The 22,935-nt window shown below is 35.2% G+C and overlaps 1 protein-coding gene across 1 annotated transcript; it reads left to right on the forward strand.

The window, feature by feature from the left end:
- The first annotated feature begins 1,777 nt into the window (after nt 1-1,777).
- On the forward strand, nt 1,778-13,131 carry TMEM244 (transmembrane protein 244). The gene is made up of 6 exons (XM_031552216.2): nt 1,778-1,810; nt 7,037-7,122; nt 7,719-7,792; nt 10,142-10,267; nt 11,816-11,860; nt 13,037-13,131. The coding sequence occupies exons 1-6, from the start codon at nt 1,778-1,780 to the stop codon at nt 13,129-13,131; spliced, it is 459 nt and encodes a 152-aa protein (XP_031408076.2).
- The last annotated feature ends 9,804 nt before the right edge of the window (nt 13,132-22,935 follow it).

Here is a 22,935-nt window from a genome sequence, read left to right on the forward strand (position 1 = left end):
AGTTCATTGCTTTGGAAAATAGTGCTTAAAAAAAACATGACTATTTGCAACCAAAATAGACAGTTTAACATATATTAAAACTTTTCTTCTGTCTCCTGTGCTGAATAGGAATTGTTGTACTTCCTGTGGCTGACCTAGTGAAAAAAAAAGAAGAAAATAAAAAGAGGCTATTCCACCCTCTGGACATTTTGCTAGCAGCAACACAATATCTTTCCAATTTGCTACTAAGTCTTTTAGTCAGCATTTTGGATCACACACAATTCTGCCACTCCCAGTTTTGACTTGCTGCTGTTTGTTACTGTTACAACAGTCCAGCTGTTTCCAGGCTGGAAGCAAGTCTGCAACAGAAATACTGTCCTCTCTGGAAGTGTTGAACTTGAAATGAGAGGAACCTCTCAGTCTCATTAGCAAATCCATGCCTATAGCTTCCATTATCTACCCATGGAATTCAGTAACTTTGGTTCTATCCTCAGATTTTGGTTAGACTGACTGAGCGAGTAAATGAATGATTACATTTAATAATGATCTTAGACCAATGGAATCCATTACTGTTTTCAGTTATCTTGCTGCTTAGAGTTACTGCAAGGATTTGTGCAAATTTTAGGCCCTTGTTTCCTTGGAATAGATGTGATGATCTTTGGATGAAACCGTTTGCTTATTTTCAATCATTTCTTAATTACTAAAATCAATACTTTTTTGTTAATCTACCATTTGTGTGGTCACCATTGCAACCATTTATGCAAATTAATTTTGGTTTTTGTTGTTATTTGATTCTATTTCTTTGACATCACTGTATTGTGCTGGAGCACAGGTCTTTGTGTTCACATTTGGGACAGGAAAAGAATTTCACACAATACTACCTGTATGTTCTGTACAGTATTCGCAATCTGGTACTATCAAATCCATGAGCAAAAGCTTCTGTTTGCTTTGTACAGACCATATCTTAAACCAGACAGCATTAATTTTACTCAATTAGAAAGACACTAACAATAAAGAAACCTGCACAGATTATGTTAGTGGTAGGGGAAAAAAAAAAAAAATCATTAAGTTTCAGAAGCATTCCTTTATATGATCTATTTTTTTTTTTTTTTTCCAGTACAGGATAATGAATCGTAATGCATCTGCAAAAAGTCAAATTCAAATCCATTAAGGATTTGCTCAGTTGAAGGTGGAGCTTCTCTAAAGCATGGTAAATTTCATTCTCCTGAAGAAATAAGAAAAGGAGAAGTCATAATGTAAGTCTATCATTTCTTAACGTAATTATACCTAATTTAATGTGAATTACATGTAATGTAATAAAGTGATAGTCAGAAGAAAAACATTAACAAGGAACAAGGTGAAGAATGTATGCTTCCACAGCTATGATCAACATAATTAATGTTAAAAATCGTAAAACTAATTGAAAGTATGGAGGTATGGCAATCTTAATGAACTGTGATCAAATGAGTGCTGAAAAAATCAAACAGAAGTTAGAAAATACTATTCATAATTTTGTCTCTAAATGGTAAATTTGTATTACAGATAGGCTTTTGCCAATTGTAGATACAAATGTATGACATTAAATCAGTGACTAGGATTTTCTGTTTGGTCTTCAGCAGCTTAGAGTTATCTCACAGATGGCTTCTGTCTCAATTCAGTTTAATCCAATCAACTTACCTCACTCTGTCCTGTACTTACCTATAAGAATGTTTTTTGGGGTGAAAAACAGCTGCTTCTTTCTGTTGACATTGGCATAAGAAGTATAGCAACAACACTTCCTTTCACTCATCATGTGTCCATGGCTCTCAAGGTCAAAACTGCTGAAACCAAGGTAAAGGGAATTGAGTGTGTATAGTGCCGTAGTACTTAGAGTAATAGTAGTATTTAGAGTTAGTCAGCTCTGCAGATCTTGAAAAAACAGTTGCTTTCACTCTTACAGAGTACTTCTTAATGTTCTTTTTCTAAAAAGTAAACTGCAAAGGAGATCTTATCCAATAGGACTGGTAATAAGTATTGAAAAGTATATTTTATTAGAAGGATTTCAAAATATATGGAGTGATGCATGTATGAAATACAATCTTGGAATTTTATCCCAAGTTTAATGACACTGCTATATTTCTGAAATTCTTTCAATGCCTTTGGCATATAATAAATGACTCTGTAGTTCTTAACTTATATTTCTCTCTTTGAAATATTTGAGGGGTTAGAAAGGGAAAAAAATAAGTTTGAAAATAAAATATATTTTGATATTCAAAAAAATATATAATTTTCAGTGGAAAGGTTAAAAAAAAAAGAACTGTGATACAACTGGAAGTTTTTCAAAGGGTTTCAATTTTCATGTTATTCACTTCGGATTATATTTTTAGCACTGACCTGCATGTCTTTCTTTAGCTTCCTTGACTGGGTAAAGCACTTTAATACTTCATTGTGTCACTTAGACAGGGACTAATATTCTGGGTACAGAGAGAAAAATCCCAGGCCTTTGAAGCCAAAACAAGTTTGTCACTGACTTCAAGAGAGGCTAGGAATTTACCTACTGTAATTAGAGGTCAATAGGCCATCAGCTCACAGTCTTTCTTCAGCCTTGTTATTTTCACTGCAGTCCTATCTTACCACTTTTATTACAGTACAAATCTGCATCTGGAGCAGATAAGACTTACAGGAGGCAGATAAAGGAGAATTCCAGGAAACGTGTATCTGCTCAGAGAAATAAGATGAAAATGATTCTCACCCAAAATGTGCCATAGATTCATCTGCCAATGTTTAGAGGTACTTTCAGGGCAGAAGGGGCAGCATGTTACTTGTAGGTAACACTGTAGTCAGTGAACACTGCAGTGGCCATGGAGTACATCAAGGAAAAGAAAAGATCACAGAAGTTATTTAGCCAATTGCCTTTTGGAATAATAGTAAAAATACAGGACATGGGAAAGCTGTAATTTCCCCTCAAAGAAAACGAGTTGACAAGACACTAATCATTCTCCATTTTTATTTCACTTTAGTGAAATAATAGTAATAGAAAAGTAGAAATTCTCTTAGACATTTACGTATTGACAAATACTAGTTTGTACACATATGATGGGATTCTTGACTACTGTTCCTGTAATTTTGGGGCATAGATACATTGATGTACTTTCACTTTTCATATCTAGCAACATAAAAATAATATGAACTGTTTGCAAAATGGTCCACACTTCCATCAGTATCAGATGGTTCTATAAGTATATTATTTATCACTTGGCCAGAAGTAAACACTGGAGATGTCCAAGTGAAGCTTCATCCAGAAAGGCACCTGGTTTTTCTTTAAATAATCCATTATTTCCAAGGCAGTTTGTTCCATTAACTAATTGCCTTTACAGTTAAAAATGTCTTTCATGTATCTTTGCCATTTGTCTAGCTATAACTTGCAGCTGTTTACTTCATATGGCTTTTCTGATAGATTAAAGAGTCCCTAAGTACCTGGTATTTTCTGCCTGCAAAGGTACTTATCCATCATAATCAAATCAGCCCTCAGAGCTAAACAGATTGACCTCTTTAGAGTTGTAGTCCTAATGAAAAAAGCATTTCTAGCCATCAGCTCTCTTTTATGGCTCTTCTCTGCACCTTCTCCATTTCTTAACATACTTTAAAAATTGCTGATGCTAAATTGGATGCTGCTTTGTGTTCTCTAATCCTATGCTCAGAGGTAATACTTCTTCCTCACTTATCTTCATATTCTCCCACCTTAAAACATAAAGCCTCAAGGGCTTGTTTTGTGTCACATAACGGTAAGGGAAGCTCCCAAAACTGAATTAGCTTGAGCTAATGTTCATCTGTAGCTCTTTTCAGAGACACTGCCTCCTTGAATAAGGACTGATTTTTCAGCAGCTTTTACCTACACACAACAAATTAAATAAAAATGAAAATTACATTTCAGAACTGGCTTACATTGTGGGTTTTTTTTTTTTTTTTAAATTGAAATCTTCACTCTAAAACACAGAGCTGTGTTTTATTTAAAAAATAAGATTTAAAAAATAGCAATTACTGATAAGGTACAGATTTCATATCTGGAGGGACTTAGGTGAGAAAGTTTCATCTTAGCTGTCTGACAGGTAGGATCATGCAGAGTTAGAAACAATCAGGAATAACAGAGGAAAACATAGGAAAGGAACAAAACATTCACTATTTTGGATGGCATAAAAACTAGAGGATATTTCACAAACTAGTTATTCGAATTACTGTTCAGTAGGTTTAAGCTCCTCTCTAAAACAACCAGAATTAAATTGTGGTACATTTTTTTCGTGAGATATTCTAGACAATGAAAGACAGTTGGAAAAAATAATGGAAGAAAACCTAATTAAGATGACACAGATACAATCTTTGACTCAATAGACTTCAAAACATGTGCTGCTGGATTCTTCAGTGCTGCATACTTGTACTTCCCATGTCCTTATACTTCTACTACCTGTCTGGATGCCTACCTGTGCAACCTATTGTAGGGTACCTTCCTTAGCAGAGGGATTGGACTCGATGATCTCGAGGATTCTTCAAAACCCTGTGATTCTGTGATTCTATGAAAGTAAAAATAATTAGACAGGGTAAAGTGTGGCCATCGATCGTAGAATGGCTTGCGTTGGAAGGGATCTCAAGCATCATCAAGTTCCAGCTTCCTCATCACAGGCAGAATTGCCCTCACTAGATTAAGTACTAGATCAGATTGCCTAGGGCCACATCCAGACTGGCCTTAAACACTTGCAGGGATGGGGCACAACCATTCTGGGCAACCTGTTCTAGCACCTCACCACTCTCTCAGTAAAGAATTTCTCCCTGACATCTAATTTAAATCTCCCCTCCTTTAGTTTAAAACCATTCCCCCTTGACCCATCACTATCTACCCATTCAAAAAGTTAATTTCCCTTGTCTTTATAAACTCCCTTTAAATACTGGCAAGACATAATGAGGTCTCTCTGCAGACTTCTCTTTTCCAGGCTGAACAAGCCCAATTCCTTCAACTTGTCTTCATGGGAGAGGCACTTCACTCCATGCTTAGACTTTCTCTCCCTTCCTTTCATGGAATTTACAGCAAGAGGGATATGGATGTTTTCTTGAAAGTGGAAGTTTGAATTGAAGGTAGGGTGAGTCATCACTCACAAGGTACAGACACCTTGAGTAAGTGTTATACAAACCACTCTAATGCATTCTTAAGAGTGCATGTTCTGCCACTCAGCTTTTACTTTGAACTTAAGTGAAGGAGATACACTAAAAGCTGAAATGGATCTAGCTTCTGCTAAATAATTACTGGTAAGTAAAAGCACCAGAATAGGTAGGTAAGGGATCAGAATAATCATGATGCCCTTATTATGGCATTATATCTGTATAATTTTTTTTTCTGTGAGGATGTTGCTGTTAATAGTGTTCATGTTAAGTCTTTCATTGAAGAACAAGATAAATACAAAGAGAAATTAAATAACTGTCGTTATTTAAGCACCAGTGTACAGTGAAAGAGGACCTATTACTACATATTAAGTTTTGCTGGACCACAGGAACATGAAAATGTGGAATAATTACTAAGAAGAGACTACCATTGTGGCACAAGGTATCAGGTTTTCATAACATCTTTGAATTTCATAAGAGTGCCCATTTAAAGTCAGGACATAAGGGATCATTAAAAATATAGAATGAAACAGGGCATACTTCAAATACTAGCAGCATGAAGGAAAGAAAAGTATGTGAAGTGAAATGCAAGCTTAAGAATATTCAGATAAAAAAATGAGGAAAAAAAGCTATAATAAGGGAAAGGTGGAACACACATGGACTAGGAAGACCCTTGAATGTCTCCAGAGATGGGGCAACCACCAGCTCTCTGGACAACTTGTTCCAGTGCTTCAGTTAGTTAGAAGAGAAATATGACGCAATAAAGCCCCAGATAAACTGAGAAAATGCAAGACAAACTGGAATTTATACAAAATAACTGATTTTATTTACCACTCTAACAGACTGTAGTAAACATCTTCAGTTTCATGTTCTCAGGTAAGCACACAATATTGCCAGAGCAGTTAATCAAATGTGATGCACAGCAATCCCCAGTCCTGGTGGTCCAACTTAAATGCTAGAATGTTGTAGTGTCATCCCAGATAAACAAAAATGACAGTGTTCTGCATTAGCAGGAATCTATTTTTTTTACTGAAGTATATTAACATTAAAAACATTTTACCCTATACCTGCATGAATTAATATAAGTCCTAGGGTCTGGATAATTCAGGAAGCCAACTTAGCTGAGCAGAGTCATAAATAATGCTTCACTTGAAAAGAAAAGATCTGAAGGCATTTTATGAACAGGATCGGGTTAAGGTTCAGTTTTTTCTCTGGTTGTGTTACTTCTGAAACTTCAGATGAGAAGTGAAGCCTAAATGTTTCTCTTCTCTTAAAGACCTAGAGCTGGATCATAAAATAGTGTTGCTTTCTGAAACTCATATGCTTTTTTTGTTGTTGTTGTTACTCTTAGTTAGTTTGTTATTAATTTGGGGTTTGAATTTATTTATTTTAAATAAACAAGCAATTTATCTAAAAAGTTTTTTAACAGATATCTCTTATTAGTCACTTAAGTTGTCAACATCCATAGCTTTGGAAATAAATACAGGGGTGACATATCTTCTAGAGAAAACTTACTAGTTACTCCTTGCAATTTTCTACATTTTATTTCTATAGAGTTTCAACATAATTACCATGGTAGCATTTCTTTTAAGTTAAAAAAATTAAGCTAGTTATATATCTGAATGATCTTCAAGGGGTCACCAGTGTAGCAACTGTCAATAAATACACTTCTCATTCTCTGAATGCTTATAAATTCAATAGCTAAGTAGAAGATACACCATTAAAACAAGGACCATGCATTATAACATCAGAAGCTGGAATGTACTAAAAAGATTTTAACAACTTTTTTGTAATCAGCAACAGCAAAAACTTCTGGCTAAATATTATATTTTCTGAAATATTATGCTTGACAGAAATCTGGATTTATTTTTGATGATTATATACGTACTGTAAACACAGCATTAGATTGTCTTTTTCTCTTTCACAGGTTGTGCTGGTGAACCTGTTGATATGCATGGCAGTTTTCTACACTGTGTACTATGTGGTCCTTTCCATTTGCTTTGCCATATTCAAGTAAGACATCCTTGCCTTTACTATGACCACGTGCTACAGCTAGATATACGGGATATAGCAGGTAGAGCAGTGACTATGGACAAGAGGCATTCAGATTGGAGGCATTCAGTCCCAGCTATTCCACGAATATATTTTCCAAATTCAGCTAAGTTCTTGTCACCAAGCCTTCAATAAGTTGTTGTGACCAGTGCCTTCATATATCAGTAAATGGATCCTCAAAAGCAATATAAAATGCTGGCTGTAATATACTTTCTTGCACTTGCATCCTGTAAGTAAATGAACATACGAGAACAATTACATAAAAAATTAAAAAGGAAAGATGTTATAGTCAATATGAAAGAGAAATCATCTTCCCTTAGGAAACTATTAACATGTATAGCACCAGACGTATCTTAAATAGAAGAGGAGATCACAGAAACTGTGTGCGAGGGCAAGATCAAAACATGAATGAAATGTAGAAAGCCTGTAAAATCCAGAATATTCCATTTGAAATCTTATCTTAAAAGGACCAGTAATTCATCATGTAGTCTTTAACTTTTTATTGAAAATTAAAGTTATGGTTAAATGTATTTATTGTACTTATTCTATTTCCACAGGGTTAAAATGTTGGATGGTTTGGCACCTTTTGATTTTAAGACAAATCCATCATGGCTCAACCCACACTATTTAGGTAAGTTAAGTTTGTTTTTATGTTTTCCCTCAGTCAAGAAATTAGATCATATCTGGATGTAAATTTGTCTTCCTTATGGACAATATTTTAGGGCTTTTTTAGCAATGGTAATATTTCCAGTATTTTAACTACACTGCATTTAAATCTTTATTCATCTTTGCTTCACTTTTCATTTATATATTGCTATTAATTAATCAGATGATTTCTAAGCATTTCCTTGAAGTGTTCTGATTTTGATCATTTGAAGACAATGTACTACTGTATCAGGATGCTGCATTTTCATGAGATAATAATGACCTCTTCTCTGAAAAGTTCTTCCAAATATTTATTAAATTTAACTTCCATATTACAACATATTTCTTATGAACTGTAATGTACTCAGAAGCTGAAGAATGGGTCGTATCCAACTCATGGAAATTTTGCTTTGGTAATGCCTGAATAAAGTGGACATTAAAATTTCAGAGTTTTATTGTAATTCAGCTCCCAGTCAGACCTTTATACATCCTAATACAAATTCCTGAAGCTTTGTCTGAAGCCTTCAAAACATATTCACGTTCCTAAACTATCATTTCAAAAATTACATGCATACATGAAATTTTACCATACTTGCATTCTATTTTGCAAAGGAAAACCACATCCCCTATAATTAGAACTGCTAATCAGAACTGCTCAAAAGAAAATTGCTCAGTCGATCATGTTAAAAAGAATGATAAAAATGCATGAATATTTGTATAGTGTCAATGTGGATTTCAGATGAAAAAAGAAGAACATTCCATTTATAGCAATGGAAATGAAATTTTAATCATATTCCATTAGAACTACTTTTCAGGGCCCTGATGCAATTACTGTATCTCAACAAGACTTTTTTGCTCCAAAATTATATCAGACAGTTTGATGCAGGATGTTTATAAGATGCCAAAGACAAACACTATGTCACGCAACTAGTTAGAATTCAGTCTTGCCTTCCATCCAACTGATGCAATAGTATGGAGCAGCAAAACCTAACCGGGTCTCTTTAAAGGCTATGGGCACAGAGACATAGCTGAGCTCTCTGAATGGCATTGCAAATGAAAATTAGTTTGTACAAGAGTCTCACTTATACCTGCTAAAAGTAGAATGATGTCTTTGAAAGATAGCCTGGAAATAAAAACGTAAGTCTCAGATCAGAGCTGTAGTTGTTGGCCCAGATTAATGGAAAACTTACAGTGCAACTGCCTACATTGAGCATACTTTTGAAGTTATAAAATTATTGGAAAAAAAATAAGTAGATACTATTAAAATTAACTTTAATAGGAAATAAAATGTATTGTCAAATATTACTTTTTTTTTTTGAAGTGTATCTTCTGTATTTTCCTAACCACGTGTGGTTTTATAGTTGTTTATTTTTTTCTTCTGTGTTCTTACATTTCTTCTAACTGCTGGGTGAAAGATCCAGATTACAGTAGGAAATAATTGACTGTCTAAAGAATGGAATAAAACTGAGTCACAAAACGCTGCCAGATGTATAAATTAAATACAGTGAAAAAATAATAATGTTCTCTGTGAGCTACAGTAATGTTAGGTATTACATTACTGCAACGGTTAAAAAAAAAATCTGTTAAAATATTATTTCAATATGTCTAGGTGCTTTAAAAAGAAGAAGAAAAATACCTCAGATTGAAAATTATATGAGTTACTAGTGTGCTGTTATTGCTTGTTACACCCAGGGTATTGCTGGAGGATTGCAGGCATTTCCCAGTCAGCTCCTGCTAGCCCAGTGTGATGTGGAACCATGAGATCAACAGGGATGGCCTGCGTTCAGCTCATAGGGATGGCTTTCTGCTCTATTTCCCCTTATGTGTCTTGTCTTTAAGTTGCACTGCTACACATACATGATGTGAAGCAGAGAACGGGAAGAAAGCTATGAAGTTTCCTACTGAATGTAAAACCTTAACCAGACTGCTCTGTTTTGGAAGAGAAAAAGTTGACTTATATCTGCATCAACCAAGTCTATTTAATGCCATGTGCAAAGACCCTGGATGGATTGTCTGTCACTGACATTTCCACACTATTTCTTCTCAAGGCAATACTTAGAGCACTGATCCTCCTCCTGCTCATCCCTACATTTTTTTAAAAAAGAAAGAACGTTTGTAAGTCTATGGATAAATCAGTATAGAACCCATGCAGTGTCTGTGGTAAAATTAGAAATGAACCTTATAATCAAAGCGCTAGAGTAATATTTGACCTAATCAAACATAATTTGCATAACATTGTCTCAGACATTTTAACTTCCTATTGCTATTACCTTGGTATAAGAGGAAAAGACCTTCAAAACTATGCTTGGAGTAAATATTCTATTTTCATTTTCAGTTCTTGTAATCTCATTGGAAATAACTTTTTTCATTTGTGGTCTGCTGTTTGCCCTGGTGGTGGAAGAATGGGTTTGGGATTATGCTGTAACGGTTACTGTTATTCATATCATCATAACTTCCATTGGTAAGTATGCTTACTGCTAAATATATATATAGTATCACTTATAGAAGGACTAAGTGACCATGGCTCACCCACTGTTTTATGGGTTTCCATTCTTCCTTGGAGCTGAATACACACACCTCAGCTTTCCATCCATTTGACTTATGCGTGTATTTAAATTTTTACCTCTATACCTCAATTCTGTCTTTCTTGCGGTTATGTGAAATACTCATCCTAGAGACAACTTCTGGAGTTATGTTCTGTAAAACAAGAAATTTGTAGCTGTCCACTTCTGACTCATTAACACTTCAACATTAGTTCAGAGTAAAAATGGAGTTTGCTTCAGCATACTAAGTTAAAATATTTGAACAAAAGAAAATAATGTATTTTACCACTGAAGTGTTACATGTCATTTGTTTGTTTTCTCTGAAACTCTTCTACTCTTCTGGAAGGAACGAAGGGATAACACCTGGATGGCAGAGCCCACATGGACATTTTTTCTTCTATATAGATGAACTTAATGCTTTTATTCTACGATTAGGACTAGGGAAAAAAAAATAAAAAAAATCACTGACTAGAATTCCCTCTTACTACAGAATAATTGATCTTCCATTTTCCAATGCATCATCCATTTATTCTTTAGCACTTTATACAGATATTCTCTAGTACCCACGTCAAGATATTCCAGAAACTAATAGAGAGTTGAATGTAAAAAAATTAAGCATAATTTCTCATTTACTAAATTTGATTTCATGGGATTTGAGTTGCTGTTATTCCTCATGAATATTATTATTTTTTGTATTTAAAATAGGAAATTTACAAAAACTACAACAAACTATGCTTTCTGTATAGCTGATGCAGTAGACTATCTTCTACCATTGTATCAAATGGCGCACTTTGATCTCCAAACAACACAGAGCTGCTCTTGATGCTTTCAGATGGGCAACCCAAGCTGTGCTGCTGACCTCACACAGTGTGCCTTCCAGTTATCTTCACTGCTCCACAGCCCTGCCAGCCCTAATAGGGCTGCACTTGTTCATATTGGTCATGTGATGGGGACGTGGGGCAGCTCATGTGAGGCAGAGGTAGCTACGAGACACATGGCAGAGCATGTCGGGTAATAGGGATCACTTGCAGGGTACAGCTCTGTCTTTCACATGCTGTTATCACCCATCAAATTGAAATTGTCAGACAGCTGAAATTATTTGAATTGCAGGAGTGTATCGACTTCCTACCAGGTGAGCAGTGTTTCTGTTATGCCAAACCTCATACGGATATGTAATAATAAATGAATTCCCTTTTCAGCGATTTTACAATTAAAAGCCTCAGCTTAACACACACTTGTACTTTTTAAGATTTGACCCCCAAGGGATTGCTTACCCACTGAGCATAATAGTATGATCAAGTATCTGAATGGTGAGGATCTTGATAGCAGTTTGCAATTTCAATAAATCTAATGCATATAATTTAGAAAAGCTAACTAAGCAGACATTCTATTTAATAATATAAGTTTTGCATATCCTTACCTTTATTGTTTACAAATGCACATTTCTCTTTTTCTTCTCCTTCCAGTTATGTCTGAATTTCCTCTGATGTTACACTGGTGGCTGGCATTAGGTATAATAATCTTCAGATATTAAGTTGTTAGATTCTAGAAAAATAGCATGTATAGTATGAGTTTTTTTCTATTGTAGTCTCAATAATTTGGGAATTGACAGTATTTAAGGAAGATACACATGTTTTTCATTTACAGTTCTTGTAAGAACACAGAAAAGTAACACTGGGCTAACAACTATTTTAAGACCAGAATGTATTTAGCTTATGATAATCTTCCTAACAAAGAGCAGATACGTTCATGTTGCTGAAATGAATAATGCTAAGTCCTGAGTAATCAAATTATCTACCTCATCTAATTCAGGTGTCAAACAGACAGTTTTCCAAGCTAGACTTCCTTGGTAGTCTTCACAATCAGTGAAATGAAATACAGTTCAAAAATGATTTTTATGAACAATGTGACAGTGGTAGAACAAGGGGAAATGGTTTTAAGTTGAGAGAGGGAAGATTTAGGTTGGATGTCAGGGAGAAGTTCTTCACAGAGAGAGTGATGAGGTACTGGAACAGGCTGCCCAGAGAGGTTATGGATGCCCCATCCCTGGAGGTGTTCAAGGCCAGACTGGATGGGGTCTTGGGCAGCCTGGTCTAGTATTAAGTATTAAATGGGGAGGTTGGAGGTTGGTGGCCCTGCATGTGGCAGGGGGGTTGGAGATTCATGATCCTTGAGGTCCCTTCCAACCCAGGTCATTCTATGATTCTACGATTCTGTGATTTTTTGATTCTCTGATTCTATGAGCAGGTATCTATGATAGATGAGATAGATTCCCAGTCATCATATTTCCCTACAGAGAATGGCAAACCTGTATTTTGAAATGTTTAATTATTTTTCAAAATTTGAAGAATAGTCCTAAGTTAATATATTATCTTGAAAGTAACTAAGGGAGAAAGTACTGACATCTGTTCTTTCTTTTATGATGGATAACAAGGATCAACAGCTGTAGAAATTCCTAACAGACAGAGACAGGCGAATAAACTCCGTATACTGCTGCTGGTTTTGTATCATAAATTGCTGGAATTGATCTCTTTGTTGGTGATTAAAGTTTTGGGCAAAGTGTTTAAGTGAGCAAGGAGTTTAAAAAAAAAAAAAAAAGTCAAAAAGAAGGGTTGCCTCTTGTTTTATTATAATATTTGCCTTCCACTATACAAATTAATACTAAACAGCTTTGTATTCTCTTTCAGGATCTGGAGTAATTTCAATGATTTGTGGAGGACAGATTTTGGCATATTGTTTATTTAAAGACAACTTCATTTACCCTGTTCTAGATGATTTTTGAAAAGGAAAATTAGATCCCGAATTTATTTTAATATAATTTCTAGGACTACTTACACAACACAATTAAAATGAACTTAGAAACTGTCTAATTATAAGGTTAATAGTTCACCTCTTATATCTTGCATTTGTTTGCAAAGTCAATGTCATCACTTTTAGCTGTTGTTTGTAATCACTCAGCTTTTTTATGTATGTATTCCATTCAGTAAATAATAAGATACACTGTATCTTTTTAAAAACACAAACAAGACTCTAAGAGCAATGATGTAACGCTCTTGCAAAATCTTACAGGGAGAAATGAATTTGTATTTAATGTCTTCAAAACGATTGTTATCTGTTGTAGTTTTTAGACTGTTGATTCTATTTCAGGCTGCAGTCTGGCCTCTCATAAGTGCTGCAGAAGTTTAGCATCACCCCAGCTGGCATAAATCATTGTAAGTTTAAGGCAACACCTACCAGCAAACCCTTGGCTTCCTTGAATAGCACATTGCTCTGTATTTCTTTCCATCTTAAAGCTCTCACCTAGAAGGTGACCAAGACAGAAGAAATCAGGCTTATAATCACTAATATTTGGTTGACTCCTCAATTTCCAAGGATGCTCCTACTAAATGTTTTCTATGACAGCTTCAGGCTATTCTGTCTTGAAGTAATGATTCAGTTATGGTGTAATTGTTCTGGAATGAAAAAAGCAAATGTTGCCAGCAGTCACTTTTTTACATACCTCTTTCTCTTTTCCCCAGCTGTATGTGGCCAGTGCCAAAGTGCTGGTCTGTGGATAGTTGTAATTAAAAAACAAAAACAAACAAAACAAAACAAAACCCACAAAAAAAAAAACCCAAAGACAAAAACAAAAACAAACAAACAAACAAACAAAAAACAACACAAACCAACCACAGTAGTGGCTTCACCTAACTCTTCATCTATTTAACCATAATAAAATCCTAACAGCCTAGAAGGCAATTTCATCTTAAATACGATGTTAGTGATTGGATTTCAACTGCAGCTTGCTTAGAAGAGCAGGACTGGATTGGAGTTTGTACAAAAGTGCAGTGTTTCATTTGCCTTAACCTGATTCAACAGACAATACTGCTGAAGAATCTATCTCCTCATGATCTAATCCAATGTATTAAAAGATATTGCAAGTTTTATAATTTGTATGTAAATTTTAATATTGAAAGTACATGAGAAGCATGTTTCAGACTCACAAAAGTATGAGGTTGTCTTTTGTGAATGATAGATATGTTAGTAATTTTAGAGACAAACTGGGTGTATAAATCCACAGCACTGAATATAGACTTAAGAAGTGGCTCAGTAAGATCAAATGAAGCATAATATGCTACATATTGAAGTCAGCAAGGATAATTCCAGGGACTTGATTAACCAGCCTGCACTGATGGCTGGACTGAGCCATCACTTTGAGTTCAAAACATGTATATCTCCATAAATATTAGTGAGACCACAGCTGACTGGTGTTATCTGTCTGAAAGATGTTCACACATTTCTTGCAGATTTGTTTCAGTTTAAAACTCTAAAAATTTATGGGAATTAAGTAGTTCAATGTAAATCCATATCACCATCCGAGTCAGTATGCAGTTTGCGCATGTAGGTAGGGTGCCATGTGCCAGAACATGGATTAGACATAAAGTTAATCTACGGATGGAACAGTTTCTATTTTTAAACTGTCAAGATTTTCCTATACGGGCGTCAGCCCAGCTGCAGCTCGCAGTAGTTCTGTTGCTCAGTCTTGACATTTTAAACTTTTCTTCCCTATTTAAAATCTTAAGCCACCAGTAAGAAAATATCTTCAGGCAACGTGAAGAAAGCTTTATCCACAGAATTTCTCCAAAGCATGTAAAATTTGGCTAGTGCTAGAAAAACAACCACAGTAGGAACTGTAGCAAGGACTAAAAACCTTAGTATACCTATTAAAAAAATCACGAGATTTGTGCATTGCATTCCTATATGTAATGATGAGACAATTTCAACAATATATGTTATTCCCTCTTGTTTATTATTTATATATTGATTGTCAGCGATAAATATTACAAGTAACGTTTAAAGAGTAGACCCAGTTCACATCGTACAAACAAATTTCCATTATCTAAGCAATATCAGCTATATCAGCTAAATCTTTTAGAAGGTTTCAGAGGTCTTGTCTAACGCTGTGTGATTTCTATCTGATGCACAAAAAAATGGCACTTTTGAATATGACAAACATATGGAGCAATAAAAAAGTGACGCATCTGAGCAATTTGTATGTGATTTATTGTTCTAGAAAGTGACACATCTGAGCAATTTGTATGTGATTCACCATTTTAGAAAGGTGGGAAAGATGATCCTCTGGAGAAAAAGAATGGCTTTGTATATGTTTCTCAAAAGAATTGCCAAAGACTATGAGAAAAGACCACTACAGAATGTAGAAGAAAAATGAGGAAAATAGTAGCTGGAACATTAGAAAAAAAATAACAAGTTTATCTGGGAAAAAAGAACACTGAAAGCAGGAAAGGAGAACACATAAATGTGCAATATCTGCAAAAGAAGAAAAGACTTGTAGGCTGAACTTGTAACACTGGAACCTCATAACACAATTGTTATGTGTAAGCTACAACCTGATTTTGCTCATGTCTACACTGTTCTAGAGAAGGTGGTCTCCACATCTGTAGATACCACTATTACCTGTGATTTATTAGCGGATAATGCCCTGGGATTTTCAGGATTCTTTGCTCTCTGAATCCCTTTTGGTACAGTTTAATAGTCACGAATTTACACAGATATCATAGGAGTGTAGATAGTCTACAAAATTTTACAAGCAGAGGGAGAATTTATGCACTTCTACTCTGAGATTCTAGGCAGAGTTCACAGGAAAGATGCAGATATTATCTGTAGAAATCAATGGAACTGTACAAAAATGCCCTATCTTAATAGCACAATACTTATAGTCATTTTAATATTTCTTTCCAGAGATAACTCTTTTTCATCATATGAAACCACCTACTGAGATAGATGATAGTTCTCCTCAATTCAGCTCTCTCCCTAAATGGCTCTGTATTTGCTCTTTTTTCCAAATGGTGATGTCTCTCTCATAACAACGATTGTGAGTGAAGTATGTTTTCGGAGACTCTCAGTTTTTATATTTATTCTAACAGTGCTGTCTTTGGTGTCATGTCAAAGTGTGAACTGCTTCATGTAGTTGTTCTGGGACAAACAAACTGAGTCAACTGTGAAAAGACAGGCAAATACCAAACTACGGATCATAGGCAGCGTAAAAAATTAACTTGGCATTTTCCTAACAATATAGATTTAAATATATATGATTTACTAGCAAAGTAATGAGCTAGTTGTTCAGACTAAGCCTGTCATTTTTCTATCTGTAAAATGCTTAATCAACATGTACAGCTTCTTTGTATCCAAACTTAGAAATGCAAGAAAAAAAAAAAACAAACAAAAACAACCCACAGTTCTCATTATTTCTGTAAAAAAAATACCAACAATTGCTACAGCAACAAATACAGAAAACAATGGGAATAACACCAGATAAATAGCAATAAGTACATGAGTCACCTGTCTGCAGTTCCCTGATATGGATATTCATGCATAGGATTCCTATGGCTATAGGCTCTTCAGAGGGAACAACCATGGTGACTGAGTGAGCTTTGTTAACCAGAGAAATGTGAAAGTCTTATACATTCTTCATTCCATCTTCTGGTACGTCTGTTGTCACATCATAAAGCTAGATCTTGGTTAATCTCCAGGTATTTAAAGCTTTATTAAATATTTTTTATCTTCCAAATGTGACTTACTTAAAATATTTATTTCTTGGCTTAAGATCCTGTGTAATGATCCATCTGCTCAGTAATGGCTAAGGCCTTAATCTCTTCTTTTTTGTGAGCTAATCACAGCCCCAAACAGCAGGCACTCTCTCATTAGATGTCAGAGAGGATAAAGGTTTTAGGAATGGCTATAAAATTTGATGATGTAATTAATGCCTTTATTATTGGCTCTAAACCTTTTAATGCAAGGTAGTGATTTTAAAACACAGGCCTGAGCCCCAACCTTTGTTCTGTTGATGAATAGGTACTTATGTCTATGTTTTAGGGCAGGCGTGCTTTGGGATGAACTTGCATCCTACCCTATTTGTTCTTCTATTCATAGGCTGAAATGAACACCTTGCAGTTGCCTCAGGTGTTGTGCACTCAGGTGTCCACTGCAAACAAGGGTAAAAAATGGGGAAGATTTATGCCTGAGTGTCATCTTGATATTCAGGATTTGGGGCTGAGGATCTGAAAGCAATACTGGAACAAAAACTATGGACGACTAAAGCCTGAGTGAAGGCTCATGTCTCAGCCTTTTACAGTTACCTTCCCCAATAAAAGAGTTTAAATAAAATAAAAGGATGGTAAAGCTGGAGCCTGTAAAAAGTACTTTGAAGTTCTTGCTGTCATTATCCTAAAACAAAGATAGTCACAGCCTGGCCTTCTCTGTTCCATAATAATAATAATAATAATAATAATAATAATAATAATAATAATAATAATAATAGATTATAATATATATTATTATTTTCTGTGGATCTGAAAATGATATGTAAAAAGAAGAGCACACTCTGAATAACAAAGATCATGTTATTCCCACTGGAGAAATACTCTAGCAAAGGAATGTTTAAATTTAGCCAGATTCTCTCTCAAAGCTGACTTTTCACCAGATCTTCAGCAGCTGAAGGAGTGTTCTGTTCAAATACTTTAAGAATTACCAACTTCATAGCAGTCTTCAGACACCTTCGCACAGAAATTACACCTGAATCAGCAGCTTTCAAAGTATACTGAAATACTGCCTTGATTAACTGCACAGAAATTGAGCAGGGGTGAGAGTCCACATAAAGAAACATTAATATAAAAAAGATCAATGTGTTTGATATCTCACATGATGTCAACTGCAACAAATAAATAAGTAAATGAATAAATGTCGGTATTATTCAAATTATATGAGCAAAAAAAAAAAAAGTAAATCACATTTATATTAATTTGCATTTACTGTTTAAAATTAAGCATAATTCTAAGGAACTGTTTTAACACTACTTCATTGGAAAATGCTAGCAAGCCCTGTGGAATTGGGGAGCATTTCTTTGTATACTCCCCAGAGAGAAAAAAGCAGCCAACGAGAAGCAAAGGCAGAGGGAAGAGGGTGTTTCACGACTGTAACTGTTTTAGTACGCAAGAAGTATGAAAAAAGAAATTTGGAGGATATGAACACAGTAACCTTCCTGAGAACAATTTGTTCCCTAATGGAAGATGTGCTGGTAATTAGGTCTTGAAAAAATTTTTCAGGAAATCATTTCTACACAAAAATTTGTTTTGAACATAGTTAATTGAGTTTGTTTGAAAAAGAAAAGAGGTCAACAGTGTCAGTGGCTTCATTTCAGTCACATTAGGTTGCAGTTACGCAGTCTCATATGGGTATGAACAAGACGAGAAAGATAGGGCTGGAATGACAGTAGAAGCATTCAGATCTAAGATGGTAAGCCCTCTAGGTCTAATTGACTAGTTAATTTCTTGGTGTACCATATTTTCCAGGAGCTATTTAGGAATGCAACATTTGACTTAGGAATAAAATTGATTTCCTAATCATAAACAAATTATGCATTTAAAGAAGAAATCAAGATGTAATAGAAAACCAGTTACTGTTTTCCATTCTCAGGAAATGAAGCAACAACAGGTTTTCAGAATCTGAGCAAGTAAAATCACTTTTAATTAAATACAAATTTGTCCTAAACTGAAATATTCTCACAAAAATCTACTTAGAATAGATGGTATTTTTATTGAAAAAATAATGTTTCATATCTTATTTGTTGCACATATTTTTAGAAGGTGTTATATATCACTAGATAACATTTGCAAAATGTTCCAGTTGCCGAGGTAACTATGTTATTTTAATGATCAGCAAAGAGGATCGTTATGTAAAATATTATGTTAATTTCTAACACAAAAAATTGATGTCTTGCTGTTACCTTGAAGGTGCTTTTTCCTTTTTTTCCCTTTTTTTTTTTTTTTTTTTTTTTCCTGTAGTGTCTTTTTCTATGAAAATTACTATGGCTAAATGTAAGAGTATACTTTTTGCATTGATTCTTCTTGGTCATGTGTGTAAAAAAGACAAGAAACAACATGTGATTATCAGTAAGCAACAAATGAACAAATTTCAAGCAGCCATAATTTGTTCAGAAACAGTATAGAAAAAAGTACTCCACATATTATAACTAAAACAAAAAATAATTGGTGTGAATTTTAGGAAGGCACGTACCTCCCTATAATTCTATTTTAAGAGATGAGATACATTATTACTTGCTTTCAGCATATTTCAGAATTATCCAAACTAAATCTCACACAAATCCTAGGGCTTATAACGACATTGTTGCTATAGGACACAAGCCTCATAAATGCAGATTGCTTCAAGCTACCAAACACAAGTTTTTTTGCCAGAATCCAGTTCTGCTTCTTCTCTGGAGCTCTGCCTGTAAATTGTGTTAAATTATGAACACTTAATTCTCTAGGTAGACCTGGATTCTTTTATGTGTTACAACATGATATGCTCAAGACATTGGGTAGCTCCTATATTCTCCTGATACTTAATCTTAATCACGTGATCCATTTCAGCCAGTGAACTCTTCTGATAATACTTGAAGTGTGTTTTGATGAGGAATATTTTTATACGTACTGCACCTCTTCACTCCATAGAGCTTATTCAAATCCTTTCCCAAGGAGTTTCTCTGCAGGCAAAGCTTTGACTTCAAATGATGGCAGCTCTTTCTCAAATTATTTACCCTTAATTACCCTCATTACACTGGTCTTCTATTTCTCATCACTACACCTGATTTACTGATATGCCAAGCTTTGCTGATTCGTGTACATTGGGATAAGGTCTGCAAGCTGAAAATGTAAGAACAAAGAATTGTACGGAAACATTTAAATGCTGTAAAAAGGAACATACAATGATGCAGCAGGGAGAAAACTATCAATTGACTAATAGGATTAGGTATTAATTTCTACTCTCCAGCAGCTTATGCCTTAGTTGTTCACTCTGAGTGACCAAATATCTTATTCTGAAAAGGTTTGCTTTCAACCCTTAGCATGGCAAAAAAGTAAGCTCAATTTCCAATATTCAGAACTATTTAGAATTCTATGATGGGCATAAATATGCCAGAAGATGCTGATTACACAATCTCATGTTTTTTTAAAATGAATTTTTTTGTCAGAAAATTATCAAACATGCTTGCTAACCTGTTGACTACTGACTTCCACCAGAACATAATGTAAAAAATATAATAATAATTAAGTAGGCAATGGAGTAAAGCAAGAGATATTGAAAGAAAATTCACAAAGTGTAAGTTTTATCTTAAGCATTTTGATGTTAAAAATCCATTTAGAAAGCACACACACACACACAAAAAAAAAAAAAAAAAAAAAAGGCTTTTCCAAACTGTTGCTTAATTGAATGTTTAACTGTTTGCAAGGAAGACTGAAAAAAAGAAAATAATTTTTAATCTAGTGAAACAATTAATACAATTCTGGGAGCGAGTACTTTGAATTAGAATAATGGATTTGTTAGATTACAATTACTTCATATTTTAAAAGCTTATTACAGCTTTATTGTAGGAATAACTACGAGGTTATAATTAACAAATAAAGATTAATTGGAGAATGCTGGTGAGAAATAGCAAATGTCAGTAACAAATATGACAATGAGGAGGGAGACTACTGCTGAGCACAAAAGGAAGGAAGCCAGAACTCACTGAAAGTGAAACTTTCTCTCTCTACCCCACCAGTGCAGCAGAGGTGTAAATGGTGTAGGTCTACACAAAGGTCATGAATGAGAATGAGTTAACAAGTGAAGGGCTCATTTTTTGGAGATGTAATTGACACGAGATGAGAAATGTAGCAAGTACGGAGAAGATTTTTAGAGAGTAAAATAGTGACTAATGAAAATAAGTCTGAGGATCTGGCACATCAAGCTATATATAGCAGGTGCTACAAATATTCTGAATAGCAGTATATGTACACATAAAAAAATCTGTTTTAACTATCTCCCCCAGCTCCTCCATCTTTACAGAATCTCCTTTTTCTGTCTGATTTGTCAACAAAAACTAAACACACTTGTCTCTCAAGTCTGGTACTGTCAAGAATGTACAGATGGAAAGGATTACAGACTTCAGCAAACCAGAAACTCAAAATTCTTACTGTCTCTCAGGATTTCCAATCAGTTCTTCCTAGAAAAACTGAAAGACAATTTACTGCACCCAACATTTCAGAAGGGTATGGTAACCTAACACTAACTTGTAGGTAAAACCTAATTCTTATTAAATATACAGGTTTCACCTTTGTGACATGACTGATTTCTAAGCTATCCAGAGTCCTAAAATATGTAATGGTACACTAGAAACATTTTATGTGGTGTGACTTCTCTTTATTTCTACAGTTTTAGCAGTCTGAATGCTACCAACACAATGAAGTGCTTCATAAGAATAAGTCGCTATGATAAATCAAACATTCTGAGTCAGAAAATATGAAATATATTTTCCTTTTCAATCTTCTCACTTACAAGTCAATGTGTGTATCGTTGTCATCTTTGAATTACGCTCACATACTTCTTTTCCAAGATTATTGTGTCATTCAGTGCCCAGGAGGGATGCACAAGAAAGGAAGAATACAGCTGAAGAGATATTCTCAATTTGAAGCACAGCAGAAAGGAAATAATTAATATTCATACATTCAAAAATCTGGAGTTACCATTCTGATCATCTGCTCTGCCGTCAGCCAGCCTCCAGAGTAATGAAGACAACAGAATTCTCTTAATAATCCCAAACAAGTATATATAGATACTACTTTTATGTGATTTAAACAGAGATGTATATGGAGATTATTTATATGTGATGTCCCCATTACCTAAATGGGGTCTGTAAGAAAGCTGGAGTGGGACCCTTGATCAGGATCAGTGTAATCATAAGGCAAAGGTAATGGCTTTAAACTAAAAGGGAGTAGGTTTAGATTAGATGTTAAGGGGAATTATTTATTTATTTATTTATTTATTTATTATTTTTTATTTTTCACTCAGAGAGAGGTAGGGCACAAGCACAGGCTGCCAGGAAAGCTGTGGTACCCCATCCCTGGAGATGCTCAAGGTCAGGCTGGATGATATTTAAGGTCCCTTCCAACCCAAGCCGTTCTGCGATTCTGTTCCTATGGGGAAGTCATCCATCGTGATCTACAATTCAAAGAGATCCAAAATAACTTAGCACCTTCCATAAATTGTTTCAGTGTTTCATCACTCTTACTATAACCCAAAAGATGTGTTTCATTGTTCCCAGTTTGAATATATCTCATTACTGTTTCAGTCCTTCAGCTCTAGTAATGTATTTGCCTGGCAGATTATAGAACCCTCTAATCCAAAATATCTCCCTGCTCAGGCACTTACACGCCATCAGCAAATCACCTCTCCACGTGCAGAGAAGAAAAGGTCAAAGTTGCCGGTTCAAATTAGCTCCCAAAACCTTCGCTCGCCCATCCTCATTCTTAGGTAAATATTCTCCAGCCCAGCAGCCCTCGCAGCAGCTCCTGCACAACACCGCTTCCAGCCACGCCTTAGGAAAGGGTCGCGCCTTAGAGCGGATTCGGCGGAGCGGAGGGGCGGGGAGGTTGCCGGGGCGCGGCTGCCCTGCAGGAGGTTGCTATCCCCGCCCCTGTGCGGGCGGGCCTTCCCTCAGAGCTGTCCCAAGAGCGGGCAGAGGCAGTGTCTGCAGGAGCCCCGAAGCGCGGCGTCG

The sequence above is a fragment of the Meleagris gallopavo genome, chromosome 2, assembly GCF_905368555.1.
Source record: "Meleagris gallopavo chromosome 2, MGAL_WU_HG_1.1, whole genome shotgun sequence".
NCBI lineage: Eukaryota > Metazoa > Chordata > Aves > Galliformes > Phasianidae > Meleagris > Meleagris gallopavo.

Bases quoted from the DNA above. Each gene is read 5' to 3' on its own strand.
- TMEM244 (XM_031552216.2), top strand. From the start codon at position 1,778: ATGGCTCTCAAGGTCAAAACTGCTGAAACCAAG. The intron at 7,123-7,718 runs GTAAGACATCCT...CTATTTCCACAG, and splicing joins ATTTGCTTTGCCATATTCAA to GGTTAAAATGTTGGATGGTT. The intron at 7,793-10,141 runs GTAAGTTAAGTT...TTTCATTTTCAG, and splicing joins GCTCAACCCACACTATTTAG to TTCTTGTAATCTCATTGGAA.